A 25,460-nucleotide genomic window follows, 5' to 3' on the forward strand; every position below is an offset into this window, starting at 1 on the left:
TCATAGGCACTCTAAACCTGCTCTTCTTTATCTGTTACCTGTCACAGTTGTTCAAGGTCAGTGAATGTTTTCTTAAAAAACCAATAGGAAATATCCCAAGCTTTGTGACCCATACAGTTTCTGTCCTAAATTTTAAACCCTGCCATTACAGTGTGAAAATAGCCATAGACAGTGTGTAAATGAATGGGCCTGACTGTGTTCTAATAAAACTTTATTTGCATAAAAGGAGGCTGATACCCAGGATATAACTGGTTGATGTGTGCATTTTGATGTTACCCATGCCAGAAATTTAGGTTTTATCTTTGACTCCTTCTTTTACATTCTCATAGCCAGTATATCTCCATATTTTGCAGACTCACATTCTGAATGTGCCCCAACACATGCCCTTAATCTTTCTTATACAAACATAATCTTGTACTCAGCCTATCTTTCTTCTGGGATCTGAAGCCTTGATAATTGCTCTCTCGCCTTCTCTTTCTACCCCTGCCAAAACTGACTTCCCTACTTCTGGGGAAAACTTTCTGCAGCCAAACAGGATTACATCACTCCTATGTTTTAAATTCTTGATGACTCTTCATTGTCTGAGGGGTATTTACAGAGAGAAAGCGTCTTATGGCATAGAAGGCTCTTCAGAACATGGCTGTTGCTCTCTTCACCAACTTTGTCTCCTATTCCTGTTTCTGTCTGTTCAAGTCCTTGGAGAAGCAAATCCCAAGATAGATGGGATTAGATGTGTAAACAGGAATTGCCTTTGAAGGATATAGTGGGAAAGAACCAGTAGAAATAGGCCAAGAGAGCTTTTTGACTGCAGTGCATGTCAAACACCCATGAAAGGAGAGCAGGAGAGAGAGGACAGTGTTGGAAGAGCCTGAGCACACAGTTCCGAGCAGGTCTCAGCATGGCCATTGCAGAGGCAAGAGCAGGGGCAGATGTTGCCTGCTGGAGAAGTCCCCACTGGGCAGGAATGGCTCCGTGATTGACAGGGGCTGCTGGGGTCTTGTATGACTCCTTGTGAAACTGGTGTATCTACAGTTGTAGCAGGTGGAGACGGTCAGTTACCTATGTTCATGCAGAAGTTTCTCTTAAAGGAAAGTTGCTTGGGACCCCTTCATGGCACCATACCTGTAACTTCACACTTAACACTTCAGCTTCAATAAACCTCTTTTGATACTCTTCATATACTGTGATATTTTTCACCTCTGTGCATTTGTTACCACTTCCTACTCTGTCTGCATTGCCTCTTCCGGCCCCTGACTTTGCTTGGTCAACTGCTTTTCACTCTTTAAGTCTCAGCTGAGGAGTAATCTCCTCCAAGAAGATCTCTGTGACTACCTCCCACCTCCCAACTGTGCAAATTCCCATCACTCAGCTCTTCCTTAACATTGTCAGTATATTTTCCAAATTACACTTGGTTGTACATATTCTGTTTTTATTTTTACTAGACAGTGAACCTCTTGAAATAAAGGATTCTTCAGTCTGTGCCCTCAGACACCTACAGTAACTGGTACCCATTTGTTGAATGAATGGCTATACTTTCAACTATTCATGGGAAGGGCAAGTTGACCCAGATGACATAAAAGAAGACAGTATGACAGGTTATACTTATACCATTATACTTGGTTTAGGAGAATTTCATGTTTTTTTAAAATAAGAAATAAAATTTTATAATTATGATTTGTTAGACTCATTTCAACCGAATATGGGCAATCTGAAACAGTGGAAGGAACGCTGGGCTTAAAGTGAAAAGCCCTGTGTTCAAATCCAGGTGTCCTCATTTCCCAGCTGTACGAACATGGGGAAACATCTCTGGAATAATTTTCCTCTTCAATAAGATGGAGGTAGTAATATCACAGACACAGAATTGTGGACCTATCAAACCATTTGTAATGCATTCAACTTTTTGCTTTGACAGAGGTCTCTCTGCTGCCTGCTGTGGCATCGGAGCCTGCAACAAGTATAACTCAGTGTCCCAGGATAGTACTGAAATTTTAGATCACATTACTCCCTGTAGAGAGAATGCATGATAGGTGCAATTTAAAAGCAGTGCTCTTGTAACAATTGGATGTGGGGTGAGTACAGGTAAATCTATTATTTTGGGAAGTAGTTTTGAACTATATCGTTCCCTGAATTATTTCAAGTTACAATTTTTATAGAGTTCGACATTGGAAAAAATGGGACATCAATTATGTAGGACAAGAGAGACTGTTATAGCTCCAACTTGATGGCAGAAGAGGATCCTAGCCTCCTTTGCTTGGGGGTGAATTATTGGGACTGCTCTCTTTATAGCCATGCTTTCTAGTTGCCACTCCATAAACGTAAGAATGAAAACATTAATTTTTAAAGTAAAGATGTTAATAAAAAATAAGTTAAGGTAAAATCACAAAGCACAGAATATTATGCTAGTGAAATAAAGGGACTGAGAATAGACAGGATAAAAAGAAATTAAAGTAAGGCTTACTTAAAAAAAAGAAGAAAAAGATAAAGTAAGAAACGTAGCCTCACAATTTTAAAATGAACTAAAATGACAATAGGAGATGAACTAAAAGATCAAAAGGATAAAAAGATTAAATGAGCTTTAAGGATGCAAACGAGAGACTTAGATATTTAAAATGTAAGATCTCAGTGGACTAAAATAAGTCCGTACAATTGGAAACAGCATAAAATCCTCTTGCAGGAGCACACCTTTGGCATAAAGGGAGAGATAGGAAACCTTGGCCTTGCCCTTTCTCTGTTTGGTGCTTGCATGTTACCCATGAAATATTCCCTCCGTGACCAGGGAGCGAGCTGGATGCTGCTGCCGCTGCTGCTCCCTTTCTGGCCAGTAGAGGGCAGCCTCAGAGAGTCGCGGACAGGCTGAGCTGACCCCGGAGTGTGCTAGCAAAGAAAGCCTGCCTGGTTGTTTCTTTTTTTAAGTCGCTCTCAAATATGCAGAAGCAATACTCCTCCTTCACTCCACTTTGGCTTTCACTCTCTGTATTTTTGCCTAGGATTCACCTCCAGGAGTTTGTTTTTTCCTATCACTTTAGCAACGGTAGATAGTCTTTTCCTCTAGTCCTTAAGCCCCTGGCTTCATTTGTTTTTTTTTTTTTTTTTCTTCTGTTTTTCTAAAGCCTGTTTGAGAGCTCTCCAGTCCTCTGAAAACACACACACATACACACACACAAACAACCCATGTCCCCTCCCGCCAATTTGCCCCCCTCCACCCATTACACACAACCCAAACCCATCCACTCATAGATAAGCACACACAGGCAATCCGCACCCCCACACATGCACACACACACACACACACATACACACATGCACACAGATGCACGTGCACATGCGCAATGCCTTTTACGCGTTTTCTCTCCCCTAAGTGGCTTCTTCCTGCTAGCCGTTCACATCCATCATTGCAGTACTCCCCATCTCCACCACGGATATAGATGGGAATATTGTAAATTTATTGTTTCTTTTCCAGGGAGATTTTTTTTTAAAGCTTTTCCCCTGTGATCTATACATAATGAATAATTCTATTAGAAATGTGACGAACAATGTAACTTTTATGCAGAGTTTTTGAAGCTCAATGTTGCAGTGCGTTTACTTTCATGACAGCCCCGGGCCGTGGCAGGTGGGGAGCTCATTCGGCTGACACTGTAAATTCTCTCTTGCCATGATTTCCCAAAGCATGTTCCTTAGGTTCTCATAGATAATGCATGCATTTTAAAGGGGACCCCTCTATGCTCAAATAGGTTTGAGGAATGCTGCAGGAGACAGACTTGTTTAATGCAGAACTCCCCAAAGCATTTCATGTGCTAACGTACCCTGGGCCATGCGGCATTTCCAAAACATATCTGGCTAAGGTAACTTATTTTTTCATCAGAACATTACATCTCTAAGCTCAGTGTTCCGTGGAAAATAATTTAGGAAATAATGTTATAATGACAATAGTACATTTTCTTTGTTCTACAGGGAAACTGTTTTACAATTGCCCTTATTGAGTTCAAATTTACCTCAGTATATTTCCATCAAATTGGCATTTCTTTATATTTTTTAGTCCAAAAATATAATAAAAATCCATCTGAGAGCCGATATATAACCTTGAAGAGTCTCCTGAAACCTCAAAGCAGAACAAACACTTTTTATTGTTTTTTGTTAATATGGGTTCCCATAAAAGAGTGCTTTGAAAATCAGCAATCCTTATAAAGGAAAGTAGTCTAATTATACTTTGATCAGGTATTTCTTTAATTAGAGTATCAGTATTTAATGCATGTTACATGGTAAAAATATATATATATATATATATTATAAATGCATCATCTGAAAAGCAGTAGATAGAAAGAGAGCAAGAAAGAGAGAGAGAATTCAAATGGATCCCACTGGGAAGAGTCCTTGCAGACAGAACTCTAGTACAGATGGCAGGTGGGGCAGGGCATCTGTGGCCCCCTCTCAGCTTTCCTTTGGGAATCTCACTTGTAAGATATACCCTGCAAAGCCATCCACTGTACTGAGGACTCCATGTGATTTTTTGATACTGTTTGGAAGGTTACTTAGGCACAAGGGACAGAATTTGAGTAATGTTATTCTGAGTTAAGTAAAAATTATCCTTTTCGTAAGATCTAAGAAAGTGCAAATGTGAAGGTAGTCTTTATGCCAAAACCTGCCACAGAATAGCTCATAGGAAGGACCTCACACATTTGCCTTCTAAACTGAAGAGAGAGCTTCGACCAATGAGTAATTTCCTAGGAAATCCACCATTCCAGTGGACCTCAGACATGGTCTGTGTTTAGTGGGTGCTTTTTTCTTTCGAAGTCACCACCTGCTTCACGCATTCCTTAGGGCATCATCATTTTGTGCTGAAGGGATCTCCCTGCTGTGGAGATTTACATTTTAACAACAAGCAGAGAATCAGAGCCACTGATCCTTTTTTTTTTTTAATAACAAAGTGAATCAGTTATACATATACATATGTTCCCATATCTCTTCCCTCTTGCGTCTCCCTCCCTTCCACCCTCCCTATCCCACCCCTCCAGGCGGTCACAAAGCACCTAGGGGTAAGACAGGAATAAAGCCACTGATACTTTGAGCACAGCTTTCAGCAAATACCTTAGGATATGTTGGAGAGTTACGGCAAGCTATTCCCAGAGAGCATGCTCCGACCTATTTTGTAATAATTAAGCAGCTATTTTATATCCTATTGGTAAAAAAAAAATCACACAAGTGTCTTTTATGCTCTTCACCCTCTTTTTAGCACTAAGCACTCTAGTAGGCATATAGTAGGTACTCAGCAGATGGCAGGTGGGCAATGGCATGACTACCTACTATCATTTGGTTTCCTTATTATATTTGTAGATATGGTAAATTATGCTTTCTAAATATATGTGTGTATGTGTGTGTGTACACACACACACACACACACACATACACACATATATATATATGATGAACATCAAAGGAAAGAGCAATGGAATGGCAATACCATCAAAGGATCCAAGGGTCAGAAGACCATTTACTCCATCACTACCATGCTGGTTCTTGGACCTCTGAGTGTGCACCTCCAGTGAAGATGAGCGAACCATTAGTGCAGCAGGTCATTCCACTGTGATTAACGTTGTTGGAATGATCTTCCTTGTTTGGAGCAGAGAAGGGGTCCCTAATGAAAACCAACAATTAGGCAAAGTTGGGGTTGCCTCTCTATTTCCTGCAGTTAGTTACCATACACTTCATCAGTCTCTCCACTCCCTTGACTTGCTGGAAATACTATTCTCCAGGTTCTGCTCTATGTTTTCGATCCTCCTTTTGATTCTTACCTTTCTGTAAACCTTTGGAAATTGGGATTAACTGGGCCTTCTTAGGCCTGTTCTTGTTCTGTTCACTTTGCTAGTATACCATTCACTACCTTGTGTCCACGTAGCCCTGATGATTCCCAGATCCTCATACAGGCTGATATACCTGTTGAATTCTGGATGCATATTTCTGTACACCTCTGGACATCACTACCTACATGTTTCCAGGATCTTCAGGCTTAGCAGGGGCAAAACTAAGCATAAACGCTCTGTGACACCTTCCCTTTAGGAAACGTCTCTGTTTTCTCCTTATCTAAGCTCTTTTGGAACGTGTTAGCACCTTTATCAGGATACTGTCAGTTAATTGTGACAGATCGCACACACATACATGCACACACATTATGAGTCCTTTTCTAGAATGCTAGTTTTTATACAAAATATATTAGCTCCTAGTGGGAAGTAACCTGCACTGTATATGCCTTTTGGATGCTATTTACTCAAGTTTCAGAAGGCATCCTGCCATGGGACTCTCTGCTTTTCTTGAAGGGGATGCATGCTATGTGTGTACCAGTCCTATTGTTGGTTACGTATTATGGTCTAGTCTGGGGCTGTAAAATCTTTCCATAGCCCCACAAAGCGCTACACTGAAATGTGCTTTCCTCAAAGGCTACAAATTTTAAAAAATGTCAAGTCAGTGCCACGATCTCGTTCGAAAACCCTTCCATTGAGATAGCCTTTGCCAAGAACACAGTTTTGAAACAAAGCATGGTGTTTTCTCCCTGAAGATTAGATTCAGGACAAAGTATCTTACAGAAAGTTGAGACTTTGTCAAGGCCACTTGAGAATTTATCCAAGTAGCCAGTTTCTTCTCCACGCAGAGTCTTGTCCTGGCCTCAGAAATTTCTGGTTTAGAAAACAGGGTGCCAAGGCAGCCGCCTCTTCTCTGCTGATTGTTTTTGCACTGTCCTCCTTTCAGAACAAGATCATCCTGGACCCCATGACGTTCAGCGAGGCCCGGTTCCGGCCGTCCCTAGAGGAGCGCCTGGAAAGCATCATCAGCGGCGCGGCTCTTATGGCCGACTCCTCGTGCACCCGCGACGACCGGCGCGAGCGGATCGTGGCCGAGTGCAACGCCGTGCGCCAGGCGCTCCAGGACCTGCTCAGCGAGTACATGAACAACGTAAGTCCCGGGCTCTCAGGCCCGCGCCGCCCTCGGGGGATTCCGGTGCGCGATCTGGTGGCTCCGAGGAAAGCAGGCACAGTTTGGAAAGAGGACAGGTGATCCCCTAAGAGAGTCGGTCAGGTGAAACCCAAGAGCCGCTTTGGGAGCGTCCTGTCTTGATTGCGTGTCGGAATGCATTGGTAGCAGGGAAGAGATTGGTGGAAGAGGTTTCGTAGGAAAACTTTGGCTTTTTACTTGAGTGATTTCTGGGTCGTTTTAGTGGCTGCCCTTTATTTAGGTAAGATTTCAGTCGGCAAAAGTAGACGGTGGATGGAAATAACTGAGGTCACACTGAAGTCCTCTGCACAGAGCAATTTCAAAGCTAAGGATGGCTGTAGATGGCTAATCTTCATCCCGAAGAGGCATTAGGAATTATAATAGATTTTCAAAAGTTTGGACAGAGTTGGGTAAGGTGGAAACTTCTAACTGCAGTAAAACTTGGGAAAACTTTATTGATTCACTGTGCATTTAGAAATTAGGGAATGTCTCCAAGTTTTCAAATGGCTGTTAGTAACATCTAGTGATATGGCAGCACAGACACCAGCTGTTCTCTCCTACAGGTGTAGAATGTGATACTTCTTGTGTACCTGAAAACTAGATGAAGGAGATGAAGCCATATTCTTTGCTTTGAAAGGCACTGTATTATGTTTGTATTGATTTGCTCTATTCATTCAGCAGAGGTGATGTTGTTGATGCCCAGGGCTTGCACCCATGAATGATCTGAGTTCCTCCTGTCCTGGACTCCTGGGTTTGAGAGAATTCAGCATAAAGTGGGAAAATGTAGTGAGATTTTGACATTACATGTTGAAGGAATGCCCTGTGTAGGTGTCAGGTAGGGAACGGGGACTCTGAAAATCGGCTCCCAGCCTTTGAAGCCCACCCTGGGTCCTGCTGGAACACCTTGAGGCAAAGCTGAGACAAAGCAGCCAACCCATGTCCTTCCCTCCAGCCTGGTTCTTCTTACCACTCCCATCCCTAACTGACGTGTAGGTCCTCAGGTCAAGCCAGGAGTCAGCAGTGCCAGGCACAGAGCTCCTCCTGCCACACCCTCCAGAGAACTTTGATCTAGAAAACAGAAAGATGTAGAATGCCCTCCTCAAAGCCCAAATCTGTTTCCTTCCCATACACCTTCAGATTCTTTGCTTTTGCAAGATTTACCCATTTTCAGCACACAAAGAATAAGGTGTGGTTGTCTCACGTGGTATTCATCTGCTTATGAGGACTTCTCTATAGGATCTGGATGGCCAACACTTTCTGTGATTTTGGTCTACGGGTGCTACGCAGGGTACGGCTAGAAATGTCGATCGCCAGTGCCTTCCATCCTGTGTCAATCTTTTTGAATAATGGATTTAACAAAAAAAGAGGGCTTATAAAATCTGGGATTCTGTTTGTTTGTTTTTAACAGAATGGCAACAGGCTAATGATTTATATGTGGAATTTGATTTTATATGAAGGCATGCTGGTATTTCTAGCAATGAAGAATTACTGCCAAAGAAGGAAGTAGAAACTGCGGAGATCAGAGTGATGGTTAAGATCTCAATATAAATAAATCAGAAAAAGAAGGATGTTCCTGTGTTCTTTTAATCACAGAATGTGATTAAAGAAGAATTGATCGAGATGTGACATGTAATTTTCAGTTCGTTGTCTAGAATCCAGTCAAGTAGAAGTTTTTCTTTCAGTATAAACTCATACAGACCAGCAGAGCTGATGGATTTTTGTGTTTTATTGACTCCAGGTGCTTGTTTTTCTGTTCACAACCTTGTGATGCAGGAATGTTTTGTATTTTTATTGAAAATTAGGCTTCTACTTTGACACAGTTACAGATAATACGTAGGTGCGTATAGTGCTTAAATTTTAAAGTGTGAAAATTCTGTTCATTTTGAACCACCAGGATCAAAGGCTGAAATAAAACACCTCCTACTGACTTTTTTATAAAGTGTATAAAATTTACTTGGACTTCACACTTCTTTGGTGATTTCAAAGTAGAATTGGATGCAGCTAGACCAGCTCCATAATCCCTGTCTAGTGCACTCATTACTACTGCCACAATATCAATTTATATTTATTTTGATATAGCATCTGTGCCTTACTAAAATGTTTATTGTAGTTAACAGCAACCAAAACATTAGTCAGTTGTGACTAGACTGTTATAAGATATTTCACTTTCAATTTTCTAAGCTCTGGACATGAAGGTTTTATCAAGTTATCACTCTGCAGATTTTCATATTAATATGCTAGGCAATATCATTAGGACAAAGAAATAATTAGACTGAGAAGAAAAGATTTTGAAATTGGCATAACTGACACTTCTGATGAGATTGGGTGCCTTCAGAATGGTATGGCCACAGACAAAACTGACATTTCTGGATTCTAAAAATCACCTGATCAGTTCCTGATGAAGATTCAACTTTTCGTGCTCACTTGTAGGTGAAGCTGTTCTAAAATACACATCCATGCCAAGTGGTATGAAATGGAGGAAGATGGACATTGGGGAAAAGAGCTATAATCTAAATGATTAGGAGAAAGTTGTCTGCATGGGGTATGAGCCATGTTTTAGCCACATGGATACACTGAGCTCAATAGGGTGTCAGTTGTTTGTTGGATATTTCCACAAGGGTATATTCAAATTAATGAATGTGTGTGTGATTTGAAGATTTAACAAAATCATGCATGTAAAAGAGACTGTGGTTTGAGGAAAAAGGGTTGAGTGAACAGATGCATGTGACAAAATTTATGATCCCAGAATGTGACAGTGTTAGAAAAGATGGTTGGAATGGTTTTGGGAAAGCCTTAATTACTTTTTATCAAGTTAATGATGTAATCCGGAGAAGGTTCTTAAAAATAATCCTCCTTTAAATCAAACATCATTATTGTACATATGTGAAGACTAATGGGTAGAGAGAGACTCTTTTTCAAAAGGATGTGTGACCTTTGGATTAGTGCCATCAGAGGGGTTTTTGCAGTATTATGCTGAGTACTATAAATAGATCCAAATTATAATGAAGACATAAACATGTATCTGGAACTTATAATTTTATACAGCTTTCTTTCATTGGCAGTAAAACTACTTTTTCATCAAAAAAAAAAATCTTAAAAGTGACCTCATGACAGGAAACAAGTAAACATGGTATTTTATTGATAAACATTTTGTGATGGATTTGAAGTTAGAATATTGTATTTATTTAATGGATATGTATTGCATGCCTGCCTACTTTGTGCCTGACACTGTTCTAGGATTCTGGGGATATAGAAAGGAAAAAAATAGACAAACTTCTCTGCTCTCATGGAGTTTACACTCTAGGTTGGGGAGACAGACAATCAATCAATCAATAATTTGAGTAAGAGTTATCTCAGATGGTGATAAGTGAAACAGGGAAATATAAAACCTGTGAGATGGCAGCATGGAGTGTAGTTGTAAGGATGACCTGGAAAAGGTTCACTGAGAAGATGACACTTGGTTAAAGATCTTTCAGAGATGAGGGAGTAGAGAGCACTTGAGGTGGAATGAGAGGCAAGGTCTAGTGCTCATTGACCTTGTGTGAGAAGGTGCCTGAGCTCTTGAGGAACCTTCTTGGGGAGGCTCACGGACTGTTCCAAGTTGAGTGGAAGGTAGCAGGTGATGGGGTCTGCAAGGAGACAAGGTGTCAGACTATGTAGGGCCTTGTGCACCATTATTCAGAATTACACTTTTACTTTAATGAAATGGGAGGCCATTGGAGAGTGTTGGGCAGAAAATGCCATCATTTAGGTATTGAGGACAGGTCATAGGAGTTCAAAAGGTAAAAAAAAACAAAACAGGGGGACAGAGGAGGAGCCCCTGGAATAATTCATGAAAGGATGGTGGCTTGTGCCAAGAGGTAGCAGTAGTGTAAAGTGCTCAAATTCTAACTATTTATGAACGTGGAATGGACATTGGGCAGTGTGAATGGCAGCTGCAGCTGTATCAGCTGCCCTAATATGGTATCTTCAGCTTTGATATCTTCGTTTCGTTTTGGTTGCACGGAAAATTCTGATTTACTCAGATGTAGTAACACTTGGTAAACAGCTCACTTTGCAATGCCTGGATACTCTGCTAGACAGATTACATTTGAAAAGGGAGTTCAGTAGAAAAATTTTGTTTCAAAAATACCCAAGTATGGTTCACATTCTTATAAATATAAAAGACTAAAAAGATATAATGCTTATTCTAAGTACTAAAACGAAATGTTGAACAATATGGAGATGTGTTAAACCATTACTACCTTGTACACAATTCACTGTTAGGCTTTGGTGAGGAAATGTGATGAGCAGATAGGCCTGGACCTTGTGCGTTTTGGTGCTGAACTGCCTGGTTCAGTTTCATAGACAAAAACACTCTGTGTTGCTCTAGATTGTTCTTTAAAGAGTAATGCACAGCTACAGTTTTCTTAAACAGTTGCACAGTTAGAGATTGTATGCACAATGATGGCAGAGACTCAGGTAGCATAAAGGAATGATTTTCTGGTCTCATCTGTGTTAAAGTGTGGCAGGTTATTTTTTAATTTTACTTTTATGAATAATTAAAATTATATATTTTTACAAAATATTTGAATCTAACTTTTTTCCAAGCCTCTTGAAGCATCTAAGTGAATCCCTGGGGACAGTGTGTAAACCACTAATGTAATGCATGCATTAAAAGCACATGGGGACAAATTGATGTGGGAACATATGTACATATTACAAGTGCCTGAAAGGTCATTGTCACAGCCTTTGCTTTAGGGTGGAATTTAATGTAAAGGGTGTTCCTGATGGAACCTATTTGTGAGGGGTTAAGGTATGAAATGAGATCTCAAAGGGTCATTTCCAGCCTGGTTTGGGGCCCATACCCCACCAAGGCTCCAGCATACAACAGTACATGAGGAACATGTAGAGTGATATCCAGGGCCTGGGGAGCTCTGAAGAGTGGGCTTCACACTGTTTGTTTTGTTGTTGTTGTTTGTTTTTTAATGGTGCAAAATAAATATATGTTCATTGTAAAGGGTGAAAAACAAATATAGAAGAAAAAGTTTATTCACAATCTCACTCCCTAAAGATAATCATCTTTGATAATTTTGTACATGTCTTTCCAATGTTTGTAAACTTCTATGAGTGATATATTTATACACACACAGAGACACACATATGTTATGCCTGGAGTTGTAAAAAATGGACTCATTGTAAATGATGACTTGTAATCTATTTTCTTTACTTAATATAGTGTGAATATGTTACCATATTAATAAACATTCTCAAACCTTATGTTGACTAGCTGAATAACATTTTATTATATAAATATGCAATAATTCATTTAGAAGCAATACATTTTGAGAGTATTTTTATATAGCGTATTGGAAAAGATAAGTAGGCAAGACTTCTGGGGCTGGCAGTAGAGAGGAGTGTTTGAGATCCCAAGCAAGACTGAGGAACAGAGTGAGAAGGTGGGGAGAACACGGCTTCCCAGTTTCTGTGCTTAAGGGGCTCCCTGAAAATTTTGTGCAAGGAACGTTTTATAGGTAAAGAAAATTTAAATGCCTCTGAGGTTCTATTTAAAATTGTCTTAAGTATATTTTTCTGTACTTTATCAATTTTCTGCATAAATTTGATTTTCATTTATCAGAATTTCTGTAAGTTGCCTATGTGTAGTACTGCCAAGAGGGGCTCAGAACATCTAGAGGACAAGTTCAATGGTTAGATTTGACCCAGATCCCAGAGAAGGCATTGAAAGCTTCTGAAGGGAGTGTCATCAGAAAGATAACTTTGTCATAGAAATTGTTATAATGTTGGATTTCTCCAAAGGGAAGGCAGGAGAAAGATGGAGTAGTTGTTATCACATAAGAATAAGGGTAATTGTTGATTAAACATAACATTTGTTTTCAGTATTATCTAGGCCTTCTCATTTCTCTCCCTTCTGTAATCATGTAAAAGAGGGGATGAAACTCACAAAAGCCACTTTGGCCAATTCTGAGTTTCTCTACTAAAAGGTTTGGCTTAAAATAGAGTAGAAAGTAATGTTTAAAAATGCTTGTGGGCTGTTTATGACCTAATGTTGCCTATACCCTCCCCTCACCCCATAACAGCCCTCCATTTTAAGGGGTATCTTAATGGGATTGGTTGCTTCATTCAAGGGCAAGAGTTCTAATATCCCAAATTTGGTACCTATGGTGAGGTTTTCCTTGCCTTTTCCTTATTTGAAACTTTTCTTTTCCCCCTTTCTACTCTCTGCCTTCAAATATGTTCAGTGCCCACATCTCTATTAATTTTGAAGTTGAAATTCATCTGTGCAATTATGCTTTTCATGTAAAACGTTTGCATCCATGAAGAGACAGTTTTAAAATTCCTTTTGAGTTGCAGGTTCTGGCTCAGGTATTGAAAGAGCACAATTAGTTTACCAGCCTGTTCTCTGAGGTCTAAAACTATCCTTTGAATCTACTCTTCCAGTGGAATATGGTTGGGGTGGGAAGTCATCTGGGTAGTGCATGAGGCCTCCATCCTTGAATTAAGGCACTTGCAATCCTATTTGCCTCTGTTTCCAGGCAGTTTTCAGTGTGACTCATAGAGGTACCCTGAGACTAGTACAGGATCTTCCAAATTTTTAATCTTTTCCTTTCCTTCCATCTTCTTATATTAATATTGTATTCCTTTGCTGTAGTGGGATCTCAAAAAGCCAAGGGAGTGTCGTGGGGGGCATGCAGGCGGAAGTCACTCAGGCACAGGTGGTGGGAGAACGTCCAGCCATACTGGTGGGACATGTTCCTTGGAAGGAAATAATGCAAGTGAGAGTGTAAGAGATCTTGTGCCAGACCAAGCATCCTACAGAGCATGAGAATGTTCCGAGAGGCTTCAGGAGGAGATCCAGATGGGCAGGTGGTTGGTTGACACTAGAGTGATCTGGGCACAGTCCCACAGTAGCTATGGAGCACAGGTGTAGGTAACATCCATTCCTTGTGGGGACAGGGCAGGTCTCTTTGGTCTCAGAGGACCCCGGGTGTGGGAATTTATTCCAGTGGGGATTTAGGCCCTTTGAAAAGTACAGCATGCCATACACATGTTTGCTATTACTAATCATCAGCTCATGACATACAGTTAAATGACTCACAGGATCCCAGGACAGATGAGTCTAACCAGACTTGTTTTACTTGGATCATAAAGGTCATTTTGCAGTGCGGTCTCACACATTATCTCCTTGGCCAGGAAAAGTACTTCCTACGTGAAACCCTCCTTTGTTCCCCACTGTGGATAGTTTAGCAGACAGGTAGCCTTACAGACAGGTAGTCTTACCGTCAAAATGGGGCTCCCAGTCTAGTTCTATAATGAATTAAGTCTGAGCAATGGAAATCATAACTCCAGGAGCTCACTGGTGACTTCTTTATGGAGGAAAAGCAGTTCTGAGCAATCAGTCTCTCTCTCTCTCTCTCTCTCTCTCTCTCTCTCTCTCTCTCTCTCTCTTCCCCCCTTCCCTCTCTTTCTTCTTCCCTCCCTCCCTTTTCTTCTTGTTACCACCTTTGTGCCTGGTAGAATTTCTTAAAATTATTTTCAGTGCATGGATGAACTCACAAGAATGTAAGGGAGTTACTCAGAGGTAAGAAATGACAAGAAAACAATAGACTAGAGATAGGTCTGCAGATTCCTCCTGGCCTAGACTTTGTTTTTAAATGGTACAATATGTAAAGAACAGGAGGCAAAGTCTGAGACCCAGCTGGATGGACAGGCAGATTAGGGACCTCAGTGTAAAGCCTGGATTCTCAGATGGTGTCACTACGAGGACATGAGCTAAGAAAATAAAACTTCCACGCAGAGAGAAGCAATGGAAATACATGCTATCTTGGCTTCTAAAAAGCAGGAGAAAAGAATCTCTCCTCTGCCACCAAGAATTTCTAACCATGATCTCGAAATCACTCAGTTTTGGGATCAGAATCTATATTTGAGGGTGACCTAAAGTTTACTCAAAATTTCATTTTAAGTCATTCTAGGTGGTGGGTTGCTAGGTACCTGGCAGAAGCAAAGACCAATCCTCTCTAGAGGAATACACTTTAAACACAGGGCTCAAAGAATTTCCACAGATAAAGTTACAAGGAACAGAAATTAGCATTCTAGAATCACTAAAAGCAAAATGAAACAGGCCACCATGATTGACAGTTGGCACAAACAACTAGTTGTAGACCAGAACTACAAGGGCTGAAGATCTGCAATTATTAGACACAGTTGATAAATTATCTTTAAAGAAATTAAAGAGAGCATTGCAAATGTGATCGTGAAACAAGAGAATGGACTGAGCAGCCTTGGAAGGCAGGATTGGAGGTTGTGTGGTGGAGGAACACAGGCTTATTTGAAGGGCCTGGACAGCAGGTTCCTTGTTGCCACCAGCCTGGGATAATGAAGAAAGAGACACGGTCATTGAGAGTGTCCGGAGTGGTGCTTCTGGTAACTTCTGGAGCAAGAGCTGGTTATCTCTTGCAGCAACACCTTGGGTAGATATTAATCACCTTATCTACAGTGGATTTCTGTACGGAACTCTTTTTGGTGACAGAAAGAATAGAAAATCTAAAATGAAACGGGAGATGAAAACAAAAATCCACTTCAACAGCAAAATTAAGTCCCATACTTAGAACTCTAGCTAGCTTCTTTCCTTATCAAACATACCCCTTCACTGAGTCCTTGAAAGTTGGTTCTGAATCTTACAAGGTCAATCAATACAATGAGGAACAGCAAGTAACATTATGAGACAGGAAGGGGCTGTCTCTGACTCCATCAGTGAGTAGAGATGGCTGACAGAGTTGACTGCTGGGTCATCAGATTTGGCCGTTCCAGTTAAGACAGCCTGGACAGCACAATCCGTCAACTGATCTTCTTGGGAGAGACTTTTGGGTATTTCAAGGAAGACCTCGCAAAACTGTCAGGGAGAGCAGCAGGCTGTACACCACCACCAAGCCCATGAACCTGGATATACCTTTCCTTTGTGTTTCCAAAGGATGTGGGAAGGCTTCCAAAGATAAGCTCCCAAGGGCCTCCTTGCTTGGGCCTAATGCTGCTGTGAGACCATCCTGAAAATTTCTCCTGATTCATTTAGGAAATTGTTACACTGTAAGAACTGTCTCACTGGTGGTGACATGTCCCTGTGCTTCAGACCCACCGGGATCTTTGCTGCTTTGGCAACTTTGTACTTACCATCTCTCTGGAATGTTCTTCCTCCAACTTTATATGGATGGCCTTTCTTTCAAATTTTAGTTTGATTATGTTGTTCTTAGTCATCTCAGTATATTAATTTCTGTTATAGCATCTGCCAACCTCTGAAATTACAGCAGCTCTTTGTGCTGCTATTGTCTGCTCCACTGGAATTTAAGCTCCCATGAGAGGGATCTTGTCTTATTCACAATCCCCAGGATCTAGCCTGGAATAGTAAATACATATTTTCGGAATAAATAAATGACTTCTCTCTCATCATCTTCTTTTGATAATCATAATCACAATCATAATTATCATCATCAGAAGATAAAGAATAAGAAGAAGGAGAAGGGGGGTGGGACAGAGAAGGAAAAGCAGCAGAGGCATTAGCAATATATAACGCATAGATTTTGAGTCTTTTGAATCCCATGTTTTGGAACATAATGATTCAAGTGTTTTTTCGGCTTCATCTACCTAGATAAACCTATAAGTAAATTAACTAAAGTTAACTGTTCTTGGCTTCTTCATGACTCACTTTGAGGTGCCCAGACATCTCCCTACAGTTAAAGCTATAGTTAAGGCCCCCATCAATTCTTTCTAGAAAAGCCTAAAATGATCCTGTGACTATCAGTAGAGAAAAAAGTGATATGAAGCGTGCCGCTTGCTTTTCAGTTCCAAGAGCTCCACCAAGCAGCTCACTCTTTACGTGGGCCTCTCACTGTTGTGGCCTCTCCCGTTGCGGAGCACAGGCTCCGGACGTGCAGGCTCAGCGGCCATGGCTCACGGGCCTAGCCGCTCCGCGGCATGTGGGATCTTCCCGGACCGGGGCGCGAACCCATGTACCCTGTGTCGGCAGGCAGACTCTCAACCACTGCGCCGCCAGGGAAGCCCACAGCTCACTCTTAATTCTTCCATTTTAAGTGTGTGCTCCAGGGTGACCTGTCTGGGCTTAAGTTCTAGGGGATGTATGGTAAGGTCTGGGAGGAGCTGGGCCATTTTTAGGTCTGCAGAATTCTGCAGGCTGGACTAGGAACTTCGGAAATTATTTAACTCATCCCTGCCTAGAAGGCACAAAGAGCTTGTATATGTACCTAAGAGATAAATCAACAGAAGAAAAGCATCATAATTCACCTGTTGAAAACTAGACAGTCTCTTTTCAGAGTCCCAGCCCAGACTACAGAATCACAGTTTTCTGCAGAGTGGGTTGATAATATCTACATTTAGCAAGTACCCCAAGTGATTTCTATGAACAGGCAAGTTAGGGAACCCTTGATGTCATAAGTTCAAGAGTCAATTTAATACAGAATGGGTTTAAAATGGGTTTTCTTTTTGTGAATGAGGATACTTTTGTAAGAAAGCAGCAAGTGAAATATCTCCTGGGAAATCTTATTTAGCTGTATATTACTCAGCCTGGACATTCAGGATTTCAGAGGAGACCTGTGAAGCTGTATGGCTAATCTTCTTAGAAATAGGCAAAGCTGAGCCAGGCTGTCACCCGTGAGCTATTAATTGAAGGGTAGCTTTTTTTTTCCCCTTCCAAAGCGCACCTCCCTCAAACACACCTCTTCCAATACATTACTCCCCCATCTGTAAAAAGATAATTTATCATCCTTGGAAGGACTCTGCTCTCAGTAAGTGCCAGAACTAAAATATGCAGTTTCACAGATTACTCAAAATCTTCTTTGTTAACAACGGCTTCATTGCTGACTTCAGTTTCTAGTAATTCTGTAGGTGGGGTTGCAGCTAACAGATTTACAGCATTAACCCCGAGCTTTGCCTTTGCCAGTTCACACGTTGAATTGGGCTTTTGCTCTGGGTCCTTCTGGGGACTATTCTAGGGTACTGTTTCCACAAGGAAGCCGCATTGTACCTGCCTGTCCTATGGATTCTTAGATCTGCCTACATATCAGAACGACATAGGGAGATTTTGAAAAACGCATGTTCCAGGGCCCTACCAGTTCTAAGACAGCAGAATCTCCAGGGATGGAGCTTGAGATTCTCTATTTTAGCAAGTCTCCCAAGGGATTCTCATTCCTCCAGCCATTGTCACCAGCCTTGGATTAGCCCAGCATGGCGGAATCACCCAGCTTAATCAGTATCATCACATTCAGGGAGAGGTACCATATTTTCCTCTTCCTTGGTTTTCTCAATAATGTTTTCAAACTGTTATTTATCATTATTAATCTTCACCCCCCAAATCCTCTTCCTCCACCCCCACCTTGGAACCAGTGCACACATTTGCAGACATTTGCATTTCCTTTCCCTTTTCCCCCTAATGTGCCTCAAGAACAACATTGGCATGTTATGTGAATTTCATCTCAATACAAAGAAGAAGAAGACGATATTGGCCTTTTTTTAATTCAATGTGCATACTTGGGGGTTAGGAGGAATCAGTTGTGTCCTACAATCTGGTGGCTGATTTCACACTTTTGATCCCTGCAAAACAGACACACAAATCTTTTGGGAAAGGTGTTTTTTTCTCTGTATCTGTGAGACATTTAAAAATAATAACAACTCTCCAAACTTCATCCTATCTTATATATTGCATCTTTTCTCATCATTGGCCTAATTTTATGCTTGTTATCTTTTCTGTTTGCTCTCTGTCCCTACTCTTTCAGTTTTTCTTCAACCATTTGTAAAGGCTATAAAACCTTTCCTTGCTTTTTTTTTTTTTTTTTTAGAATTGTCAAAGGATCCCCATCCATTTTCTTAAAGCCCTTGTTTTCTGATTTCAGGCCATTTAAATGAAAATGAGCAGCAAGATATCTGCAAAAAATCAAATGGTTAAGGACATTTTCAAGGTAATGTAGATAGAACTGAAATTGGAATTCAGGTCTTCCGGTTTCTTTATGGCCATTCTTTGATCCTTTTCATTACTTCATGTTTTATATTGGATTTTTGATATTCTCCTTTTCTCCATTTAAAGCCCTGTACCATGCATGATTCATCTTTCCCCTAACATTCTTTTTGATTTCTCAGGGTTAGTTGGACAGTAGACTGCAAACAAATCTTCCTTTTCCAAGCATCTATAGAACATACCAGAACCCTGTCAGAACCCCAGATAAAAAGCAGACAAGAGCAGCCTTGTGGGACAGCCACCGGAATTCCTTCTGAAGGGGCAAAAAGGAGCCTTTGTTGGCAGGAGGAAGGTGTTAAGGGAGCAGACAATTGAATCTGATTTTTTTTCAACAGTGTAGCTTCTCCTGGCTTCAGTCTCTAGGTAGAGATTGTGTACCTTGTAGGAGACAACAGCAGAGGCACTAACCCGACGAGCCAGCATTAGCATGTGCATTTGCCCATAACTGCCCACCGATGTGGTGGTTCTGTTCTTGATTAACCATGTCTGTCCTAAGACCCGCCTTTTACCTTTTACCTTTTTCTGAAAATAAACTTCTGGTTGCCTGCAGCTTGGATTAGGAGAGAGGATCTAAGGGTCTAACTGCTTTTTAAGTGGAGTTTCAAGCAATCGTCTTGCTTTTAACCTCACCATTTTCCCTCCTTTCCTCCAAAAGAAGCTGAAGCCTCAAATATCTGTTGTCTTTGAGGGTTTTGCAGCCTGAATTCGGCTGTTCTGAGCTTTCCCCCATTGCTGGCTTGGAAGTCAGCTTTCTCAGACCTGCTAAATGAGTTAGCGCACTTACCTCTCAGAATATTGCTGTGGCCATTTTCTCCTATTTTCTTTGCCCTTTGGATTGAGACCTTTAAAAGAAAATTGCTCTATGGTCATTGTGATGGGTTTTCAGAAGAGAACAGTGATAAATGTGTGTATTACATCTGCCATCTGAGCCATACCTTACTTTTATTTTAAGGAAGATTACATGTTCCTTCCATACTTATGTCCAGAGTCCATGTTGTTTTGCACCCTAACTTGACCAAGGAGATGAATGGAGCTAAGATGGTCAAAGCACATTTTCAAAGTGAGCTGAGAGTTTTGGATAAAAGTAGAGGTGAGACATAATGTTTGGAATAAAGCTTAGATGGGGAATCTATTTCATCCAGACACTCTGCTATATTTCAGTGTCATACTATTCCTAACAAAAGCATTATAGATATTGGTTCCAATTTAGACCTTGAAGAAAATGTGGTTGTGAATACCTGTCTTTGGAGTTTATATAGGGTAATTATAGAAGCAGAGCATTTATCACATGATGATGACGAATCGTTCAGAAACTTTCATTGTTTTTATGTCTGCTTGATGATATATTCTTCTTAGTTATTGACTGATAGCAGTTGCACAGATGATACCATAATATGATCCACAGCATCGTGTTAAGGGATAATTAAGACCAATGTTAGTATCTCAGTCATTTTCTTAGAATTGATTAATTTTAATTGATTCTTTCAAAATATTGAGTCACCAACTTTATTCACTGAAGCGTCTTTGTAAATGGAGTATTTTCATAAATCCCTTTGCTTTCTAAAAGTTACTTAAGTCATTTAAGTTTATCTTTTGTATTATTAGCTTTTTCCTCCTTTGATGCTATTTTATACATGACTCTGGCACATACGTTTTCATATCCTTAGAGCTTTTATTACGCATATGGCTTAATGATTCAGTGTATAAACAGCCACACCGATATTTTTATCAACTCATATTGTTGTATAAAATCCACACCCAGCTGTTAAAGACCATGGTAAGAGAAGGAAACGTGGGGTATTTAACATTCCAGACAGACATTGGAGTTCTTGTGCTATATCCCTAATATATTGTGATTATTAGCATGACACCTGATTAAATTTTCCCTGCAAAATAAATACACCCATCAAATGATTCTCACTAAACCAAAGATTATTGACTAGCAAATCATATGTAGTGTGACATGTGTCTATACCTTTAAAGAGTAAGAAAAAACAAAAACTACTTAGTTGTTTCATTAGTTTTGAGACTGCATTTCCTGGAGCCCTAGATGGTTCAGGGACCCCAGGAGCGGGTGTGCTAAGAATGAGTGTGACTTGGTTACCTCCACTCTACCTGGTCCCATACTTACTTCTTCCTGAGAAGCCCTAGAATTCAATATTTGGTTTTCATATAAAATTTAACTTGGAAAAACAACAGATCTCATTGGTAAGACAGATTTAAAAAATAATGAGACTTTTGTCTGAAGTAACCAGATAATTGACAGGAAAGTTAATTGTAAAGCATGACTTATTTAGGTATCTGGCCAATCTGTGATTATACTTATAGATCTGAAAATTATGATAAATAGGGAAGCCCAGCTCTTAGCACATTGGCAGGCATGAACTGAAATATCCAGATGAATACAAATTCAGAGCTCTTCAGCACATTCCGGCTGTTAAGTATAAAGTTGACCCAAATAAGTGAGACTGGGTTGGGCCACCTCTCTCTCTTGGCCCTGAGTTTCTCAGCAGCTCCTGGTGCGATCTGCCACTCCATGGAGCTTCCCTCATGACTCAGCACAGACTCTATGCCACGCCCTTTAAGCTGAGAACAGCACAGGGATTACAAAGTATGATACCAAAACTCTTGGCACTCATCATTTTCTTTAGAGATTGTCGTGATTTTCAGTTTTTAGAATAGCATAAACATAATATCTGCAGGAGAAATAAGTTAAAATATTCTAAAATATCTCCATAAAACATTTTATTTATTTTCATTACAGTGTGTCATTTTCTTTCATAATAGCTACAGATGAATTGGAGGCTAATTCTTACACTGTAATGATAAATTGAATTATACCAATTCAGTTTAGCAGAATTAATGCTTACTCACTTGCTGGGTAAATCAATCTATTCATTTTTTTTAACACGAAAAGGAAATAATAATTAATAAATGTAAGGATAATATTGTAAATTTATAGAAAGTTATTACGGTAACTGAAAATATTTGCTGTAGAGCTGGCAAGCATGAGGACAATTTTATTTCTTTAAAGGGAAAATTTAGATTGAACGAATTTATTTATTTATTATTTATTTTTGGCTGCGTTGTTACTGCGTGTGGGCTTTCTCTAGTTGCGTTGAGCGGGTGCTACTATTCGTTGCGGTGCGCGGGCTTCTCATTGCGGTGGCTTCTCTTGTTGCGGAGCACGGGCTTTAGGCACGTGGGCTTCAGTAGTTGTGGCTCGCGGGCTCAAGAGCGCAGGCTCAGTAATTGTGGCACATGGGCTTAGTTACTCCACGGCATGTGGGATTTTCCTGGACCAGGGCTCAAACCCGTGTCCCCTACATTGGCAGGCGGATTCTTAACCACTGCGCCACCAGGGAAGTCCCTGGGGAGCTCTTTAGTGTTGTAAGGCTATTTAGTCCCTTCCAAATAATAATAAAAAATGGATTGCAAGATATAAATAGATAGTTATGAATCAGGTTTAAAGAGAGACAGTTGGGTGGAAGAACTGAATTATTCATGGCAGAGGTAACACTTGAACTTGAAGGTGTGTAGGAAGAAGAGAAGTCAAAGATAGAGGGGCTACTCCAGGTGTAAAGAATGATATTATGTAAAATGCATTATCAAATGTGTATGGTACACTTGAAGTATGACTAGTAGTCCAGCTTGATTAGAGAAAATAACATTAAATAGAGAAAAGAAGGTTTTGCACAGAAAGGTTGAGATTAGATTACAGAGGGCTAGAATTCCAGATTAAGATGTGCATCCTTTATTTTGGTAGGGAATTGTTTACTGAAGGTTTGCTTGTTTGGATTTGGTTTGGTTTGATTTTACTGTGGGAGTGCTATCAGGTAAGCCATGCAATGTTTGGGAGCTGCCACCCTCCTCCAGTGCAGGGTGGCTTCTGAGATTGTACACTGGAATTGGAGGCATGGGGACGTGTTAGTGGATTCTTAAGAAAGTCCAGACAGAAATGATAGAGTCCGAATTGGGGAGAAGACAGTGGGAATGAAAAAGAGAAAAAAAAACAGATTCAGAAAGAAGGATTAGAAGGAACTTCATGACTATTTTGTGTTTGTTTGTTTTGGAGGAGAGGATGGGGGAAGGAAACAAAAATATTGCTTTTATGTTCTCATGAGACATACTTATTAATTATTCATTTGGTTAATCTGTTTCTAAATTGGGGATGATCAAATTCACTGACAATATTATTTACACCCCCGCCCCCCAAAAAAGTGCATTTCACGGTGTTTTAAAGTCGACCACTTATTGGTTTTGCTCCTGTGATGTTACTAGGTAAATATTGGTCTTTATTTACTCCTTTTTATATTCACACAGTAGACCATTCGTGTCTTTGATGTAACATTTAAAGCTGCCAGGGCTTCCCTGGTGGCGCAGTGGTTGAGTCCGTCTGCTGATGTAGGGGACGCGGGTTCGTGCCCCGGTCCGGGAGGATCCCACATGACGCGGAGCAGCTGGGTCCGTGAGCCATGGCCGCTGAGCCTGCGCGTCCGGAGCCTGTGCTCCGCAACAGGAGAGGCCACAACAGTGAAAGGCCAGCGTACCGCAAAAAAAAAAAAAAAAAAAAAAAGTGCTGCCAGAAGTTCATGGTATGAAGCACGTTGTGGTCCCAGTGAGTCCTGGGTTTGGATCTCATGTCCCAGTGTCCATTTGCAGGTCTCTTGGCCAATGACTGACTTCCTGGGCAGGATGGCAAGCTACCCAGTATCTGCCACTCAGCTGGTCATTCTCAGCACAATGAAAAACATTATTTCATTGTTTCACAAAAAGTGGCCTTAAAAGAATATACTTATGTTTGTCTTGGGTTTATTGAATCTGAAGGGGTCATTTAACTTTCTCAGATATACTTCAATCATGTGTCTAAAATTGCGTTAGAGAAAGATTGTATGTATGGGAGTTCACAAAGGTCTCAGGATACACCCCTTAAGATAGTCCTCTGTCCTATGACAGCTATGGTTTTAATTGCCAGACAGTTTGTTGAATTAAATCAAAGTGTTATTTTTGTTAGTCACCAGTGTTTAAATATTTATTTGGTACCTGTTATGAACAGATCACTATTCTAGATACCAGGAGGAATACAAAGTTGAATAGAACAGCCACTGTGTGTAACTTCAAGGAAATGATACCTTTTAATGTCCAGAAATAATATACTATTCTATTCATTATCTCTGATTTCAAATAGCTACATTTTGAACATAGTGGTTATTCATGACATGATGCAAATAAATTATTGTGTTGATTAAAATGAATCTGATTCAGATAACATTTGATACATTATTATTCAAGAAAGGGATTATTACCTCCCACAGGAAAACTGATGAATCTGCCCAATTTCCAATCAGCCTGAGGCCAATTTCATTTAGCATAGGTGAAATAGTTGATAGAGATGGGTACTGTGAAGCAGCTTCATGTATTTGCAGGCTTACTTGATAGGGTCAACCCCTCTTAGTGTGATTTGAAATCTCATTGGGAAATGCACTTTTTCCCTTGATACGTTATCAGATGATACAGTCCAACCAGTGTTGAAAAAACATGGCAGTAGTTACTGAATCCCTGACCTTGGAGTGTGTAGTATCTCTTTCATAATAATAATAGAAAAAAAATTGTAGAACACATTATTAAAAGGATGACTATTTTTAAGATGAAAAGTCTCTGATTACTACAACCCTAGATGGATTTGCTAAATACAGATCATTTAAGGGTAGCTTCGTTTCTTCCTTTGACAGGGAAATATGCTGAGTATTGGGGTTCCAGCAAAACCTTTAAAACATTTTAAATGTCTTTCTTAGAAGGTTTCCAGGCATTTTAGTGGATTAGGAACTGATGAAATCATTGAATCCAAAAGTGGCTAGTATACTGATTCCAGAGGAAAACTTATGGCAGTAATCTTCAAAAAGTAATCAGATGGTGGAGACTCAAAACAATGAGACTGGAGGATACTTTGATTAGGAAAGACAGTAGGAAGATGAGAGCTGTCTTCAAATATTTGAAGAATTGTTATGCAAAAGAAAGAGACTTATATACATGAGTCCAAAAGTATATATAGACAACAAAGAAATATTCAGGCTCAGTATAAGACAAAAGCTTTTGAGTAGCCAGAGCTTGCCAACCAATTCTATATCTGAAACACCTCAAATTGAGCTGCCTCAAAGACTGGTGATTGCGCCTTGCACTAGAACATGTGACTGACCACTTAGCAGCGATACTGTAACTAGAGATTCAAAAGTGAGGTTGACCTTCAAAGTTTCTTCCAACCCCGAAGTTATCACTTCTATAATTTTGTGGAAATATATCTGTGGGACTTAGGTTGGCCCGAGCATCATTAAGGCAAAGTATCTGTCCTTTGAATGACACTCGTCTAGTTTTTCTTGAACATGAGGCTAGTTTAAAAAATGTAAGGGGACTTTGGGTTCTGAAATGGTCAGAATGGAAATGATATTCAGGGGGAGGC

At 40.3% G+C, this 25,460-nt stretch overlaps 1 protein-coding gene across 3 annotated transcripts in view; it reads left to right on the forward strand.

Annotated features, from left to right (window-relative positions):
* Positions 1 to 25,460, forward strand: part of CTNNA2 (catenin alpha 2) — a gene marked incomplete at its 5' end in the record, with an annotated part of 1,047,388 nt that overhangs the window by 271,072 nt on the left and 750,856 nt on the right. For all 3 annotated transcript variants that reach the window (XM_082851289.1, XM_082851290.1, XM_082851291.1), the window contains one exon: positions 6,742 to 6,945. In XM_082851289.1, coding sequence (XP_082707415.1) covers positions 6,742 to 6,945 — 204 coding nt within the window. The remainder of the gene's footprint in view (positions 1 to 6,741; positions 6,946 to 25,460) is intronic.

Source organism: Leucopleurus acutus (genome assembly GCF_964270905.1).
Source record: "Leucopleurus acutus genome assembly, chromosome: 12".
NCBI classification, from domain to species: domain Eukaryota; kingdom Metazoa; phylum Chordata; class Mammalia; order Artiodactyla; family Delphinidae; genus Leucopleurus; species Leucopleurus acutus.